This window comes from Hirundo rustica, chromosome 15 (genome assembly GCF_015227805.2).
Source record: "Hirundo rustica isolate bHirRus1 chromosome 15, bHirRus1.pri.v3, whole genome shotgun sequence".
Lineage (NCBI taxonomy): Eukaryota > Metazoa > Chordata > Aves > Passeriformes > Hirundinidae > Hirundo > Hirundo rustica.
Genome location: NC_053464.1, coordinates 1,944,010 through 1,967,657, shown reverse-complemented (window position 1 = coordinate 1,967,657; position 23,648 = coordinate 1,944,010). Strand labels below are relative to the sequence as shown.

The window sequence follows — 23,648 nt, the reverse complement described above, 5'->3', positions numbered from 1 at the left end:
CTGTAGGATGTTCCCCTGTGCTCATGCTGATTGATGTGGCTCAGCACCAGCAGTTCCTGGGCCTCACAGATTGGTTCTGACACTGCACTTGCCAATAAATCTCCAAAAGATGTTATAGGGATAAAATATTAACTATACTCTTAGTAGCAAGTACTTTAGCAAGACTAAAAATTTGAAAATGCTGTCATTTAAAACCAGAATTTATGTATTTTCTGCCTTTAAATCCATTTTCATCCAACAGCAAAGCTTCCTTGGTCCGGCTTGTTTTCTGCTCCTCAGAGAGCTGCACCTTCCTGGCAGCTCTGCTGGGAGAGCTGTGTCAGGAGCAGAAAGTCTCTTCTGGAATGTCAATTTTGGTAAAGACAATTCAGTTAATTATTGGTTTATGACATTAATTGGGACCTGTCAGGGTTGTTGGTGCCTCTCTGAAAGAGAGCTCTAAAATATACAGAACACCAGAGTAAGAAGGTAATAGCTGCTCAAGGATTACATCACATAATCGCCACCGTTCACATGAAAAATGTAAAAGGGAATATTTTATCTCTCTTAAAACATTAATCTGTAATATAAAGGTTTGAGTCTTATCCGACAGAGCTGCCACACAAACTTTTTGAACCTGGAGCAGATTTCCTTGATGGAGAAACCTCCAAGCTTAAACCGTTCCAGATACATTTTTAATCTGAAGACCCACCAAAGCGAACCCAAATAAATAAATAAACGACCCTCTATGGCCAGGGTTTTTACGGACTTGTTTTGCCGGTGTTTTTGTGAACTTCCCGCCAGGTTTCCGCTGACCCCCATCCCCAGGGTAGTAAACAAACCCCGCTGCGTTTCGCTTTGTTCCAGGGGCACAGGTTCTCTGCACCGTGCTGCTCATCAAACCCGGTGTGTGGAGCCGCAGGCTGCCGAGCATCCTCCGCGATCTACACCTGGCGGAATTCCGCGTGGTGGGAATGAAGCACCTGGAGCTGGAAGCGGCCGCCGCCTCCGCGCTCCTGCCCTGCGAGCTGCAGCAGGTCGGTGACGGGAGCGGGGAAAGGGATGAGTTGTGAATAATCCATTCCCCAAAACCCCAGCCGCTCCCACCCGGGATTTCCGAGCTGTTGCTGGGAGCGAGCTACACGGAACGATCAGATCTGTACCTTATCAGCACAAAGAGAGCTGACTGCTGAGGGTTGCTTTTATCGCGCGCCATAAAGACAGCCCGGGTTTCTCCCGAACGAAACCGGGGAGGGTATGAGCGATACAGACCTCGCAGGAATCTGTTCAGCTCTGCCTCTTTCCCTGCCGAACGGGTGTCCTCTGCTCCTTCCCCCAGGTCATTCCAGGTAGGGCACATCCAGGAGCACGTGTGCCTGGCTTTATTCCCGGTGCTGAAACTGGGAAAGCCTCCTGCCCTGTCAGGGATGCGCATCCCCGGGCTGCTATTGCCTGGGAGCCAGTCTGTAAAAACCATCTGCGAGGAGAGGAAATTGTCCTTGCTCACGTCTAATAGGCAATAAAGAAGGTTCTTAGATCTTAGGGCATTGCGGGGTCGGTTAGCTAAAAATAGATGTGTGTTTCTGCTCTTTCGTGGCATTAGAAACCTTTTCTTTGCTCAACCTGACGTAGCCTGAGTGTAAGGATACTGTGAAAGCCAGGCAGCTGAACTCTGGGCATTCGAGAGGAGTTGGATTATTATTTTTTTACTTCCCTCAGGGAAAAACAATCTGTGCTATGAGATTGCTTTCCTGAAAACATTTAACCACTTGACTTTATAAAAACAAAACTTTTATAATTGATACTGAGCTTGGGTTTAGTTTGGAAAGCTTATAACCTTGTCTCCTAGAAATTCTTGGTAGAGACTTCCAGAAGAAACCGGGCACATGCCAAGGCAGTGCTCTGGAACAATTAATACCTTCTGCATGGTAGCAGTGGGCAGAGGCATCTGAGTTCAAAATATTTACATTGTCAGGAGAGATATAGTGACCATTAGGGTTGATGGGGATGTGCTTCCCGATGTTATTTAATCACAGAGCCAAATACAAAATGCCTTTTTGATCATCTGAAACAGAAAACATCTTAAAAACCCCAAATATCCTCAGGAAGCAATGCAGATGCATGCAGGGTAAATGTGAGGAGAGGTTGTTTCCTGAAAATTTCCTTGGTTTTGGCGTTCTCCAGCACACCAGAGCAGCTGTTGAGCGTTGATTCAGTTGCCTTGAAAAGCTGGTGACTAATGAGTATAAAAATTACAGACTGTTGGGGTTTTGTTCACGAGGGGAAAAGCAGGGTTTGAAAGTGAGGAAGCAAAGAGAACAGTCTGCCCTTGGTGACTGGGAGCAGACAATGGGAAACGCTTTCTGCTGTCCAGGGGCTCCTGCTCCTTTTCAGAGCAGCAGGAATGGCTCTCACTGGGGAGGGCTGGGAAAGGCTGAGCTCCCAGGATAAGTAGGGAGATTTTGAAAAAGCCTCAGCAGGCTCCAGGGACCGGGTTATTTGAAAAATCCGGTGGGTAAGTGGCTCGATGGCAGCCGTGAGGGCGGGGCTGGTTTTCCCAGCTGAATTCCATGTACAGCTTTTGGATGGGAGGAATGTTCGTGATGGATCTGCTCCTCGGCCTGGGGCACAATGGGATGCAACAATGAGCTTCAAATGAGGCTCCTAGTATGGGGGCAAATCGCTGGCATTTAGCAGGGCACAGAATCCCAGGTGGCTTTGGAAGTGACCGCTGGAGATCATCCAGTGCCACCCCCATGCCAGGGCAGGGTCGCCTGGAGCAGGGACACAGGGATATGTCCAGGTGGTTTGGGATGTCTCCAAGCCCTCCCTGGGCAGCTGTTCCAGGGCACTGCCACCCTCCATGGAAGGAAGTTCTTCCTCAGGTGGAGGTGGAGTTTCTTGTGGTTTAGTTTCCGACCATTACTGCTCGTCCTGTCGCTGGGCACTGCTGGAAAGAGCCTGGCACTATCTCCTGGCAGCCTTGGTGATGTTTATATGGATTGATGAGACCCATGATGAAATGTCCTGTTGAAGAAGATGGAGTCAGTGTGTCTGTCCCTTCTAGAAGCTCTGCCCAGGGCTTTCTCTCACTTTGCCCGAGGCATGCTCCAAAATCCATCTCTAGAGAACCCTCAAGCACTGGGATGTGCTGGTTTGTTGTGTGTACACAGCACTTGACAACAAATCCAGGTTTATTCCCTCCAAGCAAGACAACCTCACATCGCCTTTTCCTTTCTAATGTATTATTTACATGCACTTGACAAATAAATATCCTTGGCAGCACGAGCTCAGCTCCGTGATCTCTTTTCCAAGTGAAATAGCCCCCCCGAGCTCGGCGCGGGGTGTGGCCTTTGGAGCCCGAGAAAAAACAACTGCTCTGCTCCTTGCCGAGGTTATGGAATCACAGGAGCCGTGACGAGATGTTTTATCCGCAGTTTAATAACGATTATAGAAAAGAAAGGTCACGTAACCAGAGCTGACGTTGTGTCCGCAGCTTTCAGCGTGACCTGGTGGCGTTCAGGGGGAACTCTGCCCAGGGATCTCCCTTCACCGCCCATCCAGCACATCCAGCCCCGTGCAGATTGCCACTTTGGGCTTTATCTTTTCGGTGGGGCCTGACCTTGCTGTGGGGGATTACCTGATGCGATTGCCTGCAGTAGCAGGTCACTGGACTCAATAAGCCCACGATTCCCTCCAGCCCCATCTTGTGATTCCAGCGGTGGGGGCGGCCGGATCATTCGGCTGCTCTGTAATCCCGTTAGATCTCCCGAGCCAGCGCACAGCTGGAACTTCCTCTCAATGCAATTGCTCCCTTAATTCCGGGCAGCTGCACAGGGGCAGCCCCAGCACAGCTGCTGGGCACCCACAAGGGCAGGGAGGCAGGATGGGAATGCAGGGAATGAAGGCAGCGCCGGGCTGGCAGAGCTGGAGTGGGTGTGAGGAGTGAGAGCAGCTGCCTGAAGCTCCCTGACACCATCAGCAGCAATTAGAAACGACATCATCCTCAACCCCGAGTCCGTGAATTTGCTGGGGAACGACCGAAAGACACGAGAGTTTTGTTATTTAGAGCTGGAATCACTGGTTAGAAGCTCTGGAACAAAATACTTTTCATTTATTCTGGTCTGTTTAACAAGAGCTGAACATTTTATTTGCAGCTGTTTCCAACCTGGATGAATATTGATAATGTTTTATCAGTCCTTTTGAAAGCTGTCATGAAAAACATCGCTGGTTTTTCACTGCCCAAAGAGTAAACCCATAGAAAAGTGGATTAAATCCATTTTTTTTTTTTAACTAACAAAAACTTCCAAGCAGGAAGGGATTATTTTGTATTATACTGAACTGAATGACTGTCACCATTTCTCAGCACACTGTGACAAGCTGAAATTCTTCATCCTCGTGCAAGCAGAGCTCTTGTCACCAGAGAGCCCCTGGGTGACACATGGGGCAGGAGCATTGACAAGTGCCACACCCAAGCCCTAAATACCTCACCAATTTAAGCACTGAGGGGTTTTCTCAGGGAATATTTTGCCTTTGCAAATAGAGGGGGGAATATCAGCCTTGGGCTGTTGTCAATTCCTAACCTACTTCTCAGAGATGCAATTTAGGAGGCAGGCGAGCGCAAGAAGATTTGGGTCAAAGGCAGTGAATGGTTGCACGTGATAGAAGAGCAGAGAGGCCTTGAAATGTTTTATCTCCATATTTTTAAATGAAATGATAGGATTTGCTTTTGGAAATGTTTTATCTAGAGAATTGCTATCCTCTGCTGCTTTTAGAAGATTAAAAAAAAAAAAAAAGAGGAATTAAAACCTCTGTGAATGACGTGATTCAGCTGAATCAAATGGTGGGGTTTTTTCCCCCCGCTCTTGTTTTTATTTCCTCAAAAACTGGGAAAAAAAGTAAATAGCCATGGGTTGATTCTGGCAGGGAGCTGGAAATGCCCTTGTTTTTTTAAGCTGGGGAGAACATCCAGCCCTGGCTGCTGCACTGTGGGGTGCAGGGAGGCGCAGCTGGATGTTCCTGACACCTTGTTCAGATGGAAGAGGCAGAACTGGATGCTCCTGACACCTTGTTCAGATGGAGGGGGAGGAGGACTCAGAACTGGATGCTCCTGCCATGTTATTTAGGTGGAGGGGCAGGATGAGGCACAGCTGGATGTTCCTGCCACGTTATTCAGATGGAAGGGCAGGAAGAGGCAGACCTAGATGCTCCTGCCAGGTCATTCAGATGGAGATGCAGGAGGAGGCAGAGCTGCAGCTGCTGTGGACACCCTGACCTTGTGCTCAGCCCAGACATCTGCAGCAGACCTGGCTTCCCAAGGTTTTCCTTGATTAAAGCAGGCAGCAAGGCCAGAGAGCTCTGCCACCCGCCTGCCCGGGTTCTGCTGCCTGTCCCAGGGTCCCTGTCAGTGTGTCTGCCTGCTCACCAGTGCAGTGCTTGCTTCTCATCATTTCCTCTCATCCTTCCTCACTGTACAACCCCAGGGAGCTGTGACTGCCACAGCTCTGCTCAGGAGTGGGCCTGGCCTGAACTGACAGTGCTTGGGAAAGAAGCAAAGGTGGAGAAATTTGTTATGGAGCAAAGGGCATCAGACAAGGCCAGAAGAACAAACTGATTTCTTGCAGCCCCTGGTCTGACCCTCCTACTTTTAAGTTCTGTAGTCCTGATCCTAACTAGTGTCTGGAATTCTCTCTTCAGGAGGAGCCAGGGGCGGGGAGGGTCCTGCCTTTTGGGAATTCAAAAAGCAAAGCTCGGGTATTTGTGATCCATCATTTTATATTAGCTGAAGAATTAAACGTGGCTCCTCATCCCAGACTATTTATGACCCTGGTGTTCTCGCTTGTGCCCGTGCTTCCTCCTGATCTGGATGTCCCCCTGAAGGAAGAGCCCTCCTGTGACCTGCTGGATGTCACAGGAACTGCCTGGTGTCTGAGCTCCGGATTTTGGAATCTTTAGTACACCAGCAGTGTATTGAAAAGGAGAGAAAACAAGGAGCAACAGCAGATTTGCTTACTCACAACTTTCCTTCCTAGCCAAAGGAAAGCTGGGATGTTCCCAGTGCTCAGCAGCTCCCTAAAACCTATTCCATCTCTGATTTCTTCTCAGGATCCAGCTGCTGTAGAAGCTCACTGCACCTACCTTACCTCAGGCACTGCCCTCGTGCTGTGCCTGCAGAGGCCCAATGCTGTGAAGAAGCTGATGGATCTCCTGGGACCAGAGGATCCTCAACTGGCCCAAGCACTGGATCCATGCCTCTGGAGGGCTCAGTATGGCACCAGCACAGTCCAGAATGCATTTTATGGTAGGTTTTTGTAAAAGAAACGTGCAAAGGCTCAGATATGCAGATAGACAATATGTTATGTATTGTTCCCTCCTGCGCTGTCACTGCAGATCCAGCCTTGGCAGGCACTGGAGGCCATTGTTCCCTAGAAAGGTTTCCTGTGCTCTTGGTGGCTGAGCTGTGTGTCTCAAGCAATGACATATTCTCCCAGAAGATACATTCCAAAAGGGCTCTTGCCAGAGCAGCCCGAGCTCTGGCTTTATCAGAACAGATTTCCTTTGATCTCTTCCCTGCTTGGTCATTTTGTCCTTTTAGCTTGGTTATTTTGGAATTATCCCCAAGAACCCATCTGTCTTCCCTGCTTGTGTGTCCCATCCCGATGTCTCCGCTACCCATTGGCCAGTCCCAAGATTTACAAAGGCTCCAAGGGCCCGAGTTCCTGTAACATCTCACGATGGTGATGGCTGGCAGGAGAGAGGTGATCCCAACCTGCTCTGGCTGAGGCAAGCAGGGAAACTCAGCTGCTTCCCATCTGCAAAGGCTCTTTGCAGCTGGCACACGGGCTGAGGCACAGGGCAAGTCAGCCTCCTTGGAATGCTGAACCATCCCAGCTCCTCTGCCAGCACTGGGATGTTGCAGCGTGTGTGGAGGGGTGAAGGATGGGAAAATGGGAAGGATCCCTGGAGAGAGCAGCCTGTGAGGAGCCCAACGTTACTGCCACAAGGAGGGAAGGATGTCATTCCAAAATTCACATGGAATTGGGCACAGCCTGTGTTTCTCCTCAGTGTTACATTGGTTTTGCTCTAATACTTACAGGAATATAAAAATAATAAAGTAATAACTTCTGTAAACACAGGTGAGCCAGCAGGTACTGTGTGCCCTCAAGTCCCACAGGAACTTTCCTGATGAGATCCATTGGATTATTTGGCTCTTCCCTTGTATCCTGGGCTGTGAAATCACTCCCTTCTCATCCATATCAAGTGGGCTGCTGAGAACTGGCAGAGAGCGAAGGAGCCACAGTTTGGGGAAGAGAACCAACCCTTGGCTGCAGAACCTTCTTTAACCCTGAGGACTTGGACTCAGCCAGGAGAGATGCCACAGGATTTGTGGGAGTGACTGAGGAGCAGGAGCTACTTAACACAAAAAATAAGTGGTCAGGGCTCTCCAGCCAATACTTTTCCATTGTCAGCCCCTGATTCTGTTGGTCTGGAGACGAATGAATGGATTGTGTGGCTGGATTGCTCTGAAGCTCCTCAGTCATGGCTAGGAATGGGTAATACACATCCCAGATTTCAGATGTTTGCTACAGTCTGAGCACCCCCAGCATAACTCAGTGAAAATGAGCAAGGGAGGCTGAGTCTCATCCCGTTTTTGTTGGGAGTTACAGGGAGCTCCCTGTGTGACAGAGATCCTTGGATGTTCTGACTACCTGCAGAACCCTAGGCTGGGATCTGTAGTTGCTCTTGTGATCTGGGCTGTGCCCTGCCCTGAGCCCAGGTGCACTGTGTAGGATCCATCCCCCTGTGTAGGACCCAGCTGGAGGGCTGGCTCACAAAGCCCTCCCTGCACACATTCCAGGAGCAGGGGTGCAGCTGCAGCTAACTCTGCCCTGGAGCCATCTATCCGTAAGGAAAGGAGTGTTCGTAACCCCCTGCACCTCCCAGAGCTTGTGCTCCAACACAGGTGAAACATTTACCTACAAGTTAAGCTGGAAGAACCTTCAATGAGTAACTGGGGGACTGTGCAAGCCCATCTTCCTTTCCCAGGAGGGAATACTAGGCTTTCCCAGTTTGGCTCCAGCTGAGGAAGAATTTCAGTTAATGCCTGAAGCAGAGCAAACTCTTACTTTTCTTCCCAAAGTGACAGGGGAAATGCAATTTAGATGAAGATGGGGTTCCAGGGAGACTGATGAACCATGAAACACAGCTTTAATCCTCTGGGGCTCAGCTGCAGAGGTGAACCTGCATCCTCCCATCTCCTCGGGGGCTGGGGAAGGCATTGGACTGTGCTTTTTCTTGCATCCAAAGAGCTCTTACATGGGCACCCTACACTGTCCTGTACTTTGAGCAAAGTGAGAATAAAACGCTCATTTTGGGAGCATTTGCGCTCTCTGCAATGCCACAAATGATGGAAGCACAGAAGGTTTGGTGTGGAGGCATGGGAAGGATCCAGCCCAGCTCATACTCTGGGACTTACACAACCTCAGAATTGTAAACTGCTGCCTTAAGGGCTCTGGCTATACAAAACCTGGAATTATGGAGCTCCAGCAGGGCTGAGTGCTCTCAGGTGGGATCCTTTGAATGGGCAGCCTCAAAGGTGGTAATATTTCAGAGGATATTTGTATTTCAGAGGATATTTGTATCCCAGGAGGATGGATCTGTGCCAGCACATTGACAATCTATCTAAACTCCAACAGAAAAAGCTTTTCCCCTCCTAATATTTTCCATCCACAAATCTCCAAACATTCTGAGTAATGCTTTATAACACTGTTGCTTTATAGGGAAATATTCAGTTGCTAAGCCTGGAGGGACCTCTCGAGTCACGGAGTTCAGTTAATTCCCTCACAGACAGCCCCATCACGTTTTCCCTTCCATAAGCACCCACCCCAACTGGATGGATGTCACAGAGCTTTGTGAGCTAAAAATCTTCTTACATTTCCAAACTTAAATATAGCCACATACAGTTTGTGCCCGTTTGTTCCTGTGCCGTTATCTGGACTTTATTTTAAGTAGCTCTTCTTACACCTCTGACCTTTCCTACCCTGAAGTGTTTATCAGAAATCAGATTTGTTTCTCAGCTTTGGGTCGTGTTGGGTCAAACGAGCCAAGGTCTGTTTTAACTCTTCAGATGATTCTCCATTTTCCCAGTCATACTCATGTCATTTCTCTGACTGTTCCAGCCTCAATTTACCTTTCTTGACCAGAGGTGAACAGAAAAATGTACTTCCATCAGCAATGCCTCGTGCTGATTCTAATCTCCATGGCCAGTCAGAGTTCCCAGCATATTTGGGACTGCATTATTGTTACTAAGTACATTTATTCTACTAACCAGTAGCTCTTCCCCTTCAGTCAGGGCAGCCTGGTGTGATGCAGAAGCGAGAGAACAACAGGATTTAGAGCTGGAATTGAAAGGTTTCTCAGTCTCCTTAACATGATTCCCTCAGCTCTGCTGTTAGGAAATAGGAGTCTTGTTTACATGAGGAAGCTGCTGAGTGATCGTAGGACAGAATCAAAATACCAAGGAGGCAGTGGAACTATTCTAAATATAATGGTTTAAAATGTTTGCTATTACTGTACAGAACAGCTGGCCTTTAAAGCAATTACTGCAGTGAGTTGCACATCATCAATCTCTCCAAAAGATGAGTGTGAGTCTAGAGAATGTTTAATTCATGGCCTGAGAGAATCTTCTCATTGTATTTGTCTCTCAGGCTCCAGATCCTATCCAATGGCTGTCCGGGATGTGAAGCTGTTTTTCCCAGAAGGGCTGTGCTGTGCCCAGTGTCAGACAGTGCAGGAACAAGAGGTAGGAATCTGCCCTTTCCTGAGCTTTATCCTGCTGTGCCAGAGCAGCAGCTTTGGCCCTGCTATCCCGTGACTTCTCTCCTATTATGCTGTAGATAATGCAGCTCTGGATGTGTTTCCCAAGCTGCCAAGTTCTCCCAGAGCTGGGGCTGTTCCTCCCTCTGCACTGACCCTCGGTGGGGAAGGGCTGCTGCAGATCTGTTTGTTCAGCAAGCTCTGCTGTTCAGAGCTCAGGCTCTGGGCTTGTGCTCCCAGATGACCAACGTTGCTTTGGAAGCAGGGACAGCAGCCTCACCCTGACTGCTAAGGCACACTTGACCCAGGAGCTGGTTTCTCACCAGCTTTGTATCACTCAGGGCTGGGATGGCTGATTGAAAATGATTGGGATGTGCTCAGCCAAGGGTTGGAAATGTTGGAGCTTTGCTGGGGCTCAGTGATCCAGCTGAGATGGTCCTCCCAGGAGATCAGCTCTGGCAATGGCCACATCTGTCACGGGCTTCACTCGTGTGGGTGTGCAGCTCCGTGCAGAGCATCCCGACTGTGCCAGTTCACTCAGGGACAGAGGGAGCTGCTACACCCCAGCGTGGCACTGGGCAAAGCTGTCAGACTCTCACAGGTTTTGTTTGAGCTCCTGGCCTTGAAAAGCTGGGAGCAGAGACCTTAGAATGATGTCTGGATATGGGACCTTGAAAAGGATGATGAGATGTTGCACCGAATTAAGCCTCAATTAAAAAGAAGAATGCGTGCAAAATGTTCTTGTATCTCCAGACGAGCAGGTGTTTTCTCGGCTGGCAATTACAGAAGTACACGACAGCAACAAAAGCTTCACAGCTTGCCTGAATCAATACTCGAGGAGAGTTATCCCTCCTCATTAGGTAATGTGTTCACATGACTCGCTTCTCCCTCCCTGCCTGCCTTCCCTCCTGCAGATCCAGAACCTGAAACGTGACCCCATCCTCAGCCTGGGAACGAGGAAGCAGCGCAAGATCCTAACCCGTGACCCGGGGAGACATCCCAGTGTCCTGGGCTCCGAGCAGCCAGGCAGTCCTGGTAAGGAAATGCAACTCCTGCTGTAGATTGGGACTGCTATTGATTAATTGGACAGCAAGACAAACCATCTGGTGGCAGCAAGATTGGGTATTTATGTCCTTTCAGAAGGGAGAGACAGCTCTGAGCTGCAGAAAAAGCTCCTGGGGAGTCCAGCCTTTAACTGTTCACCTGCCAGGACATCAGGGTTTACAGACAGAGCTGTGCACAAGGGCTGACCTTAACAGCAGCAGCAGAACAAGCACTGACAGCACAGCTGGTGTCAGACCAGCACACGTTCCTCTCTGAGCCCTTCACAGGTGTCTCAGCACAACCCTGGTGGTTTGTGTCCTTTCAGAACCTCCCCTGGAGAGCGTGGGGCTGGGCAGTGTGAGCTCTTCTGTGCTGGGAGTGGATAAATATCAGTTGGTGCAGGGAGCACTGCTGGCAGCGTGGCCAAAGGCCTCTCCTGAGCTGGGCTGAGAGCTCATTCAGCTCCCACTGCTGCTGAGCAGCTGCCAGCTCCAAATGACTCCCAGCTATGGCCAGGCTGACTTTGATTGGGAGCTGAAGCCTCAGCCAGGCTGACACTTCCTGGGATGCAGCAGCTTCTCAGAGCCTCTCCTGCTGATTTGACTTGATAGACATGTGTAAACACAGCTGTGCTGCAGGGGCAGGAGAAGGCACTGACACGAGGGGCTGCTCCCACCTTGGGATGTTGTGGATTGATCCCAAGCCTTTATAAACAAGCAGGGAGCAGGTGAAGCATCCCTGTGGTGTTCCCTGGGGAAGGGAATTGTTTAGAACCAGGCTATTCCCATTCCTGTAGCTTCAGTTCTGATGTGACTGATGTGGGCAGCTCAGAAAATGTTCCTGCGCTACACCTGATCACTGCAGTCCTAAATCTCAGCAGTGGAACCACAGGATTGTTGTGGATGGGAGAGGAACAGGATAAAAAAGTGACAGACTCACATCACAGCCCAGCCCAGGCTGACACAGGAATTTGGGGGAGGGGAATGGTCACATCCCAGCAGGTGCAGCAATGCAAGGAGGGGGTGGCAAATCCAGTCCTCTGCTCCTGGGGTGAACACAAAGTCATTTTTTGTGCAAGGGATCTCTGAAAGAGTATTTGTTCCAGGGTATTTAGGAAGGGTGTTTTCCCCATCATCTTAGGGCACAATGGTGAAGGAGCAGGGTTGCTGTGATCAAATCACTTGATTTGTAGAAGAGACTGCGTAAAATAAAATGAAATAAAAGCTTGTTGTGGAGAGAGCGCAGGTATTCTGCAGGCTTTGCACAGCTCAGTGTCGGAGCTAATCTCAAAATACGTGCCCCTAATTTCCTGCTGCATGAGGATATCGTAGCTTTGAAGATGCCTAAGCAGAGTAAAAAGGAAAGCAGTGTACGGCCCTGATGTGTTTGTGTCTCAGAAAATGTATTTCAAAGAGTTACTGCCCTGGAAAAGCAAGTCCACGTGATCTCTGAACTGTCAGGCACGATCTCGTAAGTGCCTCCAGCAAAGCAGACACATCACTCACGTTCTGGGCTCGTCTTGGACACTAGAGGAAGCTCTTGCACACAAGGAAACCTCCTTCCAACAAATAATTATCACAAAGCTGCTGCCTAATGGACAGACAGATTTATCATAAGCAAAATATGAAATACATTAAGCCTCACGTATGCTGAGCAGAATTACATTTGGGATTATAAAAGCAGCTGGATTAGCAGCTGTCTGCGTGGAAAAAATGAGAATGGAATAGTATCTCCTGTAGCAAGCCAGCAGTTGTCCTTGTCTGACTCCTGAAATGGGGTCACTCCTGCTGTCTTGTGATCTCCAGACAGGGACACAAAGGCGTGCAGCAGCGAGGGATGAGCATCTCAGGGCACATCCCCTGGCACATCCCATGGCACATCCCATGGCACATCCCATGGCACATCCCCTGGCACATCCCCTGGCACATCCCAGGGCACATCCCAGGGCACATCCCAGGGCACATCCCCTGGCATATCCCAGGGCACATCCCATGGCACATCCCATGGCACATCCCATGGCACATCCCATGGCACATCCCCTGGTACATCCCCTGGCACATCCCATGGCACATCCCAGGGCACATCCCATGGCACATCCCATGGCACATCCCAGGGCACATCCCCTGGCACATCCCATGGCACATCCCCTGGTACATCCCAGGGCACATCCCATGGCACATCCCCTGGCACATCCCATGGCACATCCCAGGGCACATCCCAGGGCACATCCCCTGGTACATCCCAGGGCACATCCCATGGCACATCCCATGGCACATCCCCTGGTACATCCCAGGGCACATCCCATGGCACATCCCATGGCACATCCCATGGCACACAGGGCACATCCCCTGGCACATCCCATGGCACATCCCAGGGCACATCCCCTGGCACATCCCCTGGCACATCCCATGGCACATCCCATGGCACACAGGGCACATCCCATGGCACATCCCAGGGCACATCCCAGGGCACATCCCAGGGCACATCCCCTGGCACATCCCATGGCACATCCCATGGCACATCCCATGGCACATCCCATGGCACATCCCCTGGTACATCCCAGGGCACATCCCATGGCATATCCCAGGGCACATCCCCTGGCACATCCCCTGGCACATCCCAGGGCACATCCCATGGCACTGAGCAGGCTCAGGGGTGCTGTGGGGAGAGACCACCGAAGTGTTTTGCCCTTTTCCCGTCAGGTCAGGCACTGCTGGAGCAGCTCTGCCAATCCACCTGCCTGGTGCTGCCCGGGCTAATCCTGCGGGGTTCGGAGCCGCCCCCGTACGTGGCGCTGCTGGAGGAGCTGGTGGGCAGCGGCTTTGTGGTGACCGGAGCTCGCCTGGCCGTGCTGGACTCACCTCAGGCTCTCTGCGTCTCCCAGATGCTCAGCAGGGCCAAGAGCAGTGTTGCAGCAAAGGTATGGAACGGGCTGGAGCTGGGTTTTGCTTCCTGGGCACAAAAGAAGAGACTTTTAATGCCTTGCTCTGCTGTGCTGCCCCGAGGCTTTGGTGGCACTTTGCAACGCTGCCTCTAAGCCCTGGCACCTCTGGTGAGTGATGTGGGCGCTGGGGAAACTTGCTGGTGCTCCTGGGAGCCCTCAACACCATCCCCTCATGTGGCCCTCATGGGAACGGCCCATCCATCCCTCATTCATTGAATGTTTCATTCCAGTCAGCCATCACCCTGTTCTGTGTGCTCTGCTGCTGTCTCCTGTCTTGTTTCTCCATATAAATACAGTTTCTCGTTCCCCCTCTGTAATCACACCCCATTAATCCTCCTCTACAATGCTTAAAAACCTTTTTTCTTCTTGGGCTGTGCCTTGGAGCCTGAGCCAGATTTCCCACCTGGAGTGTTGCCTCCAGCTCTGGGGTTCCCAGCACAGGAAGGACACGGAGCTGCTGGAGCCAGTGCAGAGGAGGCACCAGAATGATCAGAGGGATGGAGCAGCTCTGCTGTTGAGGAAGGGCTGAGGGAATTGGGATTGTTCACCTGGAGAAGAAAAGGCTTTGGGGTGACCTAATTGCAGCCCTGCAGTGTGTGAAGGAACCACAAGAAAGATGGAGAGAGACTATTTACCAGGACCTGAAAGTGCAGGACACAGGGAATGGCTTCCCACTGCCAGGGTTGGATGGGAGATTGGGCAGGAATTGTTCCCTGGGAGGGTGGGCAGGCCCTGGCACAGGGTGCCCAGAGCAGCTGTGGCTGCCCCTGGATCCCTGGCAGTGCCCAAGGCCAGGCTGGACGGGGCTTGGAGCACCCTGGGATGGTGGAAGGTGTCCCTGCCATGGATGGCAGGAGATGGGATGGGCTTCAAGGTCCCTTTCAACCCAGGCCGTTCTGTGGCTCTCAGGAGGTCCAGCCCAGCCTGGGGCTTGGGCATGGAATGTGCTGCTGGGCTGAGCTGACATTGCTCCACAGCAACAGAATACCAGGCCCAGTTTTCCTCTTGGTGTAGGAGAAGCCCACCCAGTCAGGGACCCTGCCTGGGCAAAGCAGGAATGTGCAGCAAAGTGCTGTCAGCAGCGGAGAGTAAACAAGGGGGGAAAGTAATTACAGTGGCAGTAACAAACCAACAACCACCCGAGGGCTGTCAGACCACAGCAGGCCCTTCACCAAACACAAACATTTGGGCTTCCAGCCCTCAGTTTTGAGTCTTGGGTGTTATCTGTAATACGAGCATGTAAGATCTTTCCAGGTTGTGCTTTTTAAAACTGACAGCATCCCTTTGAAGTACATCTGTATGGAACAGCAATTACATCTAGCAGCCAATTAGTGTAAGCGCTGCTTGCCTGTCCCCTGAGTCCCTCGAGGATCCGTCCCTCTGCACATGGAATGTGCACAGCTCTCTAAGAAGGACAAATCAGCGTTGGGGGAGCAGAGCCATCCCTCCTTCCTCCCTCAGAGATAAATGGCCCTGGGCAGAGCTGGCGTGTTTCCAGAAGGACCTGTCACTGCCGAGCCAAAGGTGGATGTTACAGCCTTTGCTCTCCCCCTCTAGAAGGGAGATGGGCTGCTTCAAGAGTGTTTCTGCTACAATATCTCAATATTTACCTGTTTTGGTGTTCCTGCTTCCAGCAGAGGTAGGGACTGAGTACCACACCCAGATACTCTGCTGGTTTTCACTGCGAGAGGGCAGCAGGAATACTGGGGAGCTGTGGGGATCACAAACAGCCATCATGGCACTGGCTCTGCCTGGAAGGACCTATTGCTCTGTGACCCTTGTTCCTCACCCATCAGCCGGACTTAGAGGCTTGTCCAAGTGCAGAGCAGCACCAAAGCTCTGTTCCTCCCTCTCTTGCAGTGCTCCCTGTTGAAGGATGGGCTGTGCCTGGTGCTGGCAGCAGAGCGGGACAGCGCCGTCACCTCCCTGCGCTCCCTGCTGCACAGGTAAGGAGCAGCTCCTGCCCTCAGGCTGGGCACTCTCTTCTCTGTGCTTCTGGGCAGGGCAGCTGGCACTCAAGGGCAGCCTGTTCTGGACAGTTACCTTGTTCATGGGTCAGTCCCTGGGTCATGGAGTTGTTAAGGTTGGAAAAGATGAACCCAGTACCAGCAGCACATTCACCATTAGACCAGGCCCTCAAGTGCCACATCCAACACTTCCAGGGATGGGGACTCCACCACTGCCCTGGGCAGCTGTGCCAGGGCCTGACCACCCTTTCAGTGAAGAAATAATCCCAATATCCAACCTAAATCTCCCCTGGCACAGCTTGAGGCCGTTTCCCCTTGTCCTGTCCCTGTTCCCTGGGAGCAGAGCCCGACCCCCCCGGCTGTCCCCTCCTGTCAGGGAGCTGTGCAGAGCCACAAGGGCCCCCTGAGCCTCCTTTTCTCCAGGCTGAGCCCCTTTCCCAGCTCCCTCAGCCTCTCCTCATGCTCTAGCCCCTTCCCAGCTCTGTTCCCTGCCCTGGACACGCTCCAGCCCCTCAATGTCTCTTGTCATGAGGGGCCCAGGACCTGAGAGTGTCCCCCAGTTCCCAAGTCATGTGTCCTCTACTCAGGACCTTTAAAAACCAAGCTGTGTTCTTTGTTAAGGACCTGCAGTGTCCATAAGGCCCAGCAGCAGGGAATTCTCTGAAATAAGGACTCACATTGGGAATAGGCCTGCTGAATCAATAAAATTCCTAGGAGAAATATCTTAGTGGATTTTATGTTTGCTGTGGAGGAAAAAAAACAAAAAAACAAAAACCAAACCACCAACCAAAAAACCAAACCCTAAAATAAACACCAGAAAGCAAAATCAAAAATTAGCCTCTTAAATAAATCACCAGAAATGCTGGGTAGAGGATGTATAAGCCTGGAAAAACAAGCAGAACCCCTCTGCAGGGACTGATTAGTGAAACAGAGTGATTAGCAGGGCAATTAACCCTGTGTTCCCCAGAGGGAAGGGCTCCCTGCACGGGGCTGGTATTTGGCACTGGCACATGCAGCTCGCACATGGCTCCTCTGGCACGGGAACCAGGAGTCGGGTTTGTGCCACATCCCATGTGGAGCAGCACAGCAGCCACGCCAAAAACCCCATCCTGACTTCGGCTGTGCCCTCTGGAGGACTTCCAGAAAGTGCTGTCAGTGGGGCAGGAGGCAGGGATTCGGGGATGCTGCAATTTGCAGGCACCAAGGGATCGAAGTTGAGCATCTACATCGCTGCACCTCGGAGTTCTCACACTTTGCAGAAAAGTTCCCAGGGCCACGCCTGGGAGGAAAGGTTGGAACAGATTTCATTGGTAACTTTTCAAAAATGTTTTTTGAGCTACTGACAGCATTTTGACTTTGCTTCCATTCATTTAAAATCACACCCTTGGGGAGCCACATCCCAAATCTTCCACTCTGCAAGGGGAGAAAAATAGCGAATTACCCAAGACCTATCTGCTGAGGTTTCTCCCACTCTTTCTCTGATTTACAATGAAAAAAAGAAGTGAACTTCTGGGAACCCTGGAGCTCTGGGAGAGTCACTCAAGATCCCCCCAATTCTTTATTTTCCCCAGCACCACAGTCATGGGTGCTGCTTTAACAGGATGAGCTGCAGCCCAGCACTTCCCTCTCCTTCAGGCTGGATGTGTTTCCAGGGGCCAGACCCAAGGCAGCCCCTCCAGAGACACCTCCTGTGGCTTCTCCTTGCTTTCAGAGAGCTGGGCAGGGAGTGGGCAGGAATAGGTGCCAATCTCTGCACCTTCACCCCCCTCCTGCTCTGTACAAAGGACGAACTGCTGTGCTCAACTCCAAAATACATGTGCATAACTTACGGGGGTCAGGAGGCACTTCCAAAGGGCAGGATCCACTCCCAAACAAACGGATCTACCCCCAAACAACAGGATCCACTCTTCCTCTCTCCCCAGTGCCACAACCAGTGATCACAGAGCCTTTTCAAACCAGCTCTAAAAAAATAATAATAACAATTTTTGCCTTCATGATGGAAAATGCCTGTGGAAGGGAGGGGCAGCAAGGTGTGCCCGAGGGTGGGAGGAGGGAGGGCTCTGATCCTCAGGCAGATCAGGAGCTCACACCCTTATTGTCTCCCAAGCCCTCGAACTTTTTAAAATCAGCCTGACATCACTGGTGCCTCCCAAGGACTCTTCATGCCAAGACCTCGTCAATTTAAATAACACCAGAGGTTAATTACTCTTCCAGCTCCATCAGCCCTTTCTGTCCCGGATAAATCAGCGGATATTCATCTCCCTCTCGCTGCCAGGGCCCGGGATTCCAATACCTGCCCAGGTTGCTGTATCTCAGCTGCACTGCTGAAGGGATTATTTTCCAGCGCTGGGATCTGAGTCACGGCTGTGCCCCATTTCTGCGGCTCTGTGCCACGGCGAGGGACGTTCCCATCTGCGTGGATGCCTGGCTGTGATGTCAGAGATGGGCTGGGATAAGGAGGAATCGCGTGTTGAGAGGACAATGTGGGCCCTGCCAGGGTAACTGCTCCTAGTCCTGAGCCTGATAAAGCTTTCCTAAGCCAGCTTTGTCAAGGAGAGACATTCAGATCCCGGGGGGTTTGGCTTTTTCAGCAGCAGGGGCCACTCTGGCTGCTCTCTGGACATCCAGGGCGTTATTCCTGCACCAAAAAACACGGGGCACAGAAAAAGGGACAGGAGCAATGCGGGTTGGACACCAAAACAGCCGCGGGGTTTGGTTGCCTGCCGAAAGTGGAGCCCAAGCAGGAATCTGGGAGAGTCTGGGAGCGTGCCAAGGGGAGCTCCCAGGGCAGAGGGAGATGTTTGGAAGAGGTGAGGCAGCAGTGGGGACCCTGGGGAGACCCCGGGGAGGGAAGTGACACCATCCCATCCGCGGACAAGGGAAAACGATGTGGGACTGACTTACCTTTCTTGTTCTGTCAGCACCCGGCTGCCTGGATGGCTCAGGATAAAGCATCTGAATTCTCCCTGTCATAACTTGTTTTCACAGCCACGTTTCCTGGCTGCAGGGTGGCAGAGGCAAGAATTTACAGCACTAGATTCAAAGCAGCTCGTGGAAGGAAGGCATGCTCTGCTTTTTATGCATGACAAACCAGATTTAGCTGCCTAAAGAGGTGATGCTGATTCCACAGTGATTACTCCTCTATGGTTTGAGCGTTTAAAAAGCAATTTAAGATTGTCAGGACGTGCGTTGTGCACACACTTAGCAGCTCACCTGGTTAACTCAGCTCAGTAGGCAGGGTTTGGCTAAAGCACCCCCAAAACCGAGCTGCAGGGAGAGAAATTTGGAGTTTAGGCCAGGCTTTGTGCCTTCCTGCCTTTGAACGAGGTACTGCTATCAGAGCAGGAGCCGAGTGCTGAGGAACTTAGCTGGATGTTTTTCTCTCTGATGAAACATTCTTACCAAGTGTTAATTGCTGCTAGCAGGGAGCGATGTTATCCCTATAGGAAGCTCATCCCGGGGAGCTTTGGAGGGGAAGGAGGTGTAGAAATTAAAAAAAAAAAGAGAGAAAAAAAATGAACACATGGGGTGTAAAATCTCGGAGCTGTTGAAAACCAGCGAAGGGAAAACTGTTGCCAAGCACAATACCTGGATATGGGGGCAGGGAGCCGGGAGTGGTTTCCAAAGCCTCGGGAGAGGTTTCAAGCCTGAGGCTCCGAGTGTGCCCGTTCAAAAGGCGCTGCTGAAACTGGGACCTTGCCTTTCCATTTCTCTGGAATACTTTTTGTGGTCAGGTCGTGTGTGGCTTGAGGAAGGCCCGAGCAAAACCAGGACTGGTGAGGCAGTGCCTGCTGCTCCAGGCAGTTTAGTAAATCCTGGGATTGGGGGGAAAACACCCAAATTCTCTCAGTGGAGGAAAAGCCCCTTTCCCAGAGCCAAGTGCCCACGTTTATGTGCATTTCCCACTGCCCCAGAGCCGCCATTATGCAACTGGAGGTGGCTGTTTGTCCGAAGGTTTGCATCGAAATAGTGCGAAGCCATTTACACGAAGCTTTGTAAAACCCAGGATTTCGCTGTGTAGAGAGGAGCAGTAACAGATGCCCGTGGCTGGAGCTGCTGGCACAGAGCTCAGCCCTCCCCAGAGCTGGATCCTCTCCCTCCCTCCCAGCTGGCACCAAACTAACCCTGCTTCCCTTTCTCTTTGCCCCCAGTGCCTGCTGGCAGAACCAGTTGGTCCTGGACGCTGCAGAGCATCTCCTTTACCCCCAAAATGAGAATCAGGCAAGTGGAGAAGTTTATGGTATGGATGTGTGTTCTTTGTACCCCTGTGATGAAGGAAACTTGTTAGCATTGGTTGAAATTTCAAAGAGAAGGAGAACTTTTATGAGTCAGAGGTGGTGACAGCCCCAAGCCTTGGCTTAGGGTGGGAGCCCAGAACATGGGGAAGGTGGGACCAAAATCCTGTCAAACTGTCTCCCACATTACAGTGGTCACACCCTTTTGAATCAAAACATTTGGAGATGTTGATAAAGGTTGTATGTTTTCCATAGAAATTCTGTTACTTTTTGTGAAAAATCAACACTGAGAAAAATATCATGGAATTGTGAAGTGGTTGGGGTTTGAAAGGATCTTAAAACCCATCCAGTGCCACCCCTGCCATGGACAGGGACACCTCCCACTGTCCCTGGTTGCTCCAAGCCCCAGTGTCCAACCCAGCCTTGGACGCTGCCAGGGATCCAGGGGCAGCCACAGCTTCTCTGGGCACCCTGTGCCAGGGCCTCAACACCCTCACAGGGAAGAATTTCAAGTGTCTGTGATGTTTGTCAAAAATAGTGACAGGAAATGTTTGTTCAGCCCTATGGCCAAGCTGGCACAGGTCCTCTGTTCTGAAAGTTGCGTTTCAGAAGCCCAAATCCAAGTGGAAGAGGAGGAGTGAAGCCATTAGCCATTCCAGGGATGGTCTAGCTGAATATTTTCTCAGTAATTCATCCCAAGAAAGGAAACACTGAGCTCCAGACATGTGGGCAGCTAATGGGAATAAACTGCATAAATACATTCAAAATTTGGGCTGTAATCGTCAGAGTATAGTTCAGAACAAATGAGAGGTTTGGATAGAGGAGGCAGAGCCTGAGGATTTGGGATCAGGAGATATAAAGTCCTGGTGGAGGTGTCCCTGCCCATGCCAGGGGAGTGGAGTGACGGGAGCTTTAAGGTCCCTTCCAGCCCAAACCATTCTGTGATTCTGTGATAAAGGACTTGAGGAGAGTTGAGACTTGAGAAACGATAGCAGGTGGACAAACCTCTCCTCTGGATCCCTTTTCATTCCCAATAAAAGCCCAGCAGGAGAGCGAGATATGTTTGTAACCTCATCTGACACATCAGAGCGCCTGCCTTCAAGCCCCGGTGCTCTAAGGACTGAGCCTTAAAAGACATCGAGCCCCCTTTGAAGTGTTCATTCCTGCTTTTAACACGGGCAGAACCACCCCAACTCCCCCGGAGTGGCTGAGCTGCCGTTGCCAGCCGTTTTGCCAGGGCACGGTGGGATCCCTGGCGCTGCAGTGCCCGGGCAGCTCTGCGGAGCTGCAGGGCTGTCACAGCCCAGCGCTGCCTGCTGCCAGGGTGCCAGGCTGTTGCCAAGGAATGTGACAGGGCAGCAAGTCCAGGCTGTCTCCTGATTTGCTTTGAAAGGACATTACATCTCTGTGCCTGACATAAAATCCCTTCTGCTTCCTGGTGCTGGGGAACGAGCCTATCAGGGAGAGGCTTAGAGGGCTTTTTGTGCTAGAGAGGAGAAAAAGCAAATATGCTCAGCCCTTCCCCTGCTTCTGGCAGCCTGGGATGTGCAGTCTAATCCCTCTGGAAGTCGGGGCTGCTCGCAGGAGCTTGGAGTTTTGGAGTTTGGAGCAGGAATGCAGTCCTGGGACGGCAGCACATCTCCCTGGGGGTACAAACAGCACAGCAGCAGCTCCCGTTGGTTTTCCAAGGAGCCTTTTTCTCCCGAGTTCGGGGTAGGTTCAGGAATCAGAGTGAGATCTGAGGAGCAAATGCACCGGGGAATCTGTTCCTCAAAGGATGGCCCCAGGAATGATGTTTGAGCCTCTGATCTCCTGCTAATGAGTTTATGAAATGTCAGCCAGGCTTTGCAGGGCAAAGCTAATGAGCAACAACGCGATAACAGGCAAAGTTCAGGAGGGTTAAATGAACATGGGTTTCAAATCCTCATGGTCTGAGCAGAGCTGCAGCCTTTCCTGGTGGAGTCGAGCCACGGAAGTGAGATGGAATATCATCCTCGCTCCCAGTGTGATTTGGGATTAGGCAACAGGATGAGAAATCAGCTTTCCAAATGTGCCCTGGTGCAGTGCTGACACCTGTGCCCGGGCTGCTTGTCTGCCTGCTTCTGCTGCATTCCTGGAGCACCTTCACCTGCCCTGGGTGAGACACCTGCCTTAGCAGCAGACTGATCCAGGCTTTGAGGGCTCCTTGTTGTCCCCATGACCCTGCAGGGGCCAGGCACACTCAGCACAGCTCACATTTGGAAGTGACCGAGGTTTGTTGGTGCCACATCAGGGGCAGGTGACCTTCCACGGAGGTGTCCCAGATGTTCCCATGTCACCGTGAAACACAAAGAAATCACACGAAGACAAGGGATTTCTGCAGAGGTTCTTCTGATCCAGCTTCCATCTGAAAGGGCGGAGAGAAGAGACCCCTTTGTTTATTCTTTTACTTTTATACATTTGTGGGTCTAGCAGAAGATTGGCTTTTTGGGGTTTCCACCCCTCAGCCTCAGTGGCCAGACGAATTGTCAGTTACAATTGTTTTCAGGTTAGAAATATGCAAACAAAGGACAAAGAATGAAAAACAAAGGGTTTGTTTATATTACTTCTGTGGGAAAGGTAGAAAAACTGCTCTAATATTCTACAGTAACAAAAAGATCTGACTCCATTTATGAAAATCAAAAGGCTAATAAAGAAACTCAGAAAAACCAGGGTAACATTCCCACAGCTGCTCCATGCCCAGACTGGGATGTCTGCAGTGGTAAGGAGTGGGCAGGGAGTGCTGTGCTCAGCCTGGGGCTGGACACTTCCCTCACCTGCAGCAGTGACTGTGGCTGGGGTGGGACTGTGAGGACCACGTGGCTGTCCCTGGGTGACACCACCGACCTGCCACCATCAGCCATCAGAGCAGAGGGGTGACACAGTCTCTGTCCCTCAGGAAGAGCCCACGGGGAGCAGTCCAGCCTCCCCTGGCAGCACCAATCCCTCCACTCTGCCTGCAGACACCTGGAACGTGGAACTGGAGCAGAGCAACACAGGGAACACCTGCCAGCCCCTCTTGGCATGATCCTGTGCCCCTCAGCAGCAGGCAGAAGGGCTGCAGTCCCATAAAAGAGACTAAAAAGCTCTTTTGAGGAGGAGAAGGAGAGGCAGAGCTGGCAGGAGGGCCCCAGGGCGGTGTGGGGTGGGCAGCAGCACAGCATCCCCAGTGCTCTGGGGCCGTGGTGCTCATTGGCACAGCCAGGATTGCAGACTGGGCTGCAGCCCTTGGCACCACATTGGCCTCTCCAGCTCAGAAAGAGCCGTGCCAGGGCTGCTCCAGGGCTGGGCTTGGGAAGGACAGGCAGGGCAGCCAGGGAGGGAGGAGATTTCCCACTCAGCACCTTGCTTGTTGTTGCTTTTCTTCAGTTCCTTGACAACATAACTCCTGATTATCACAAGGAGCAGGGGTTCCCTGCTGTGGGACGCTCACAGCCTCCTCTATGCTGGGATTAATCCAGCCTGGCAAACAGCCTCTGCACAAGAAACCTCCCTCTGGATAAAAGTTTCTTTGCCACGCACAGAACTCACAGCTCTCCGCCAACCCTTTGCTTGTTTTCTCCCCAGGCTCAGGAGCTGCTCTGCTGCCTTTTTGACTCCCTGACATCAGAGAGCATCCACAGAATTGAATCCCAGGATTGCTAG

General features: G+C 51.4%; 1 protein-coding gene across 1 annotated transcript in view; it reads left to right on the top strand.

Moving 5' to 3' along the window:
• DNAAF8 (dynein axonemal assembly factor 8) overlaps window positions 1–23,648 on the top strand; it is an 89,210-nt gene extending 65,562 nt beyond the window's left edge. The window contains exons 25-32 of the mRNA XM_058422629.1: window positions 847–1,016; window positions 6,085–6,280; window positions 9,687–9,781; window positions 10,710–10,830; window positions 13,542–13,759; window positions 15,644–15,729; window positions 19,902–19,971; window positions 23,571–23,648. Coding sequence (XP_058278612.1) covers window positions 847–1,016; window positions 6,085–6,280; window positions 9,687–9,781; window positions 10,710–10,830; window positions 13,542–13,759; window positions 15,644–15,729; window positions 19,902–19,971; window positions 23,571–23,648 — 1,034 coding nt within the window. The remainder of the gene's footprint in view (window positions 1–846; window positions 1,017–6,084; window positions 6,281–9,686; window positions 9,782–10,709; window positions 10,831–13,541; window positions 13,760–15,643; window positions 15,730–19,901; window positions 19,972–23,570) is intronic.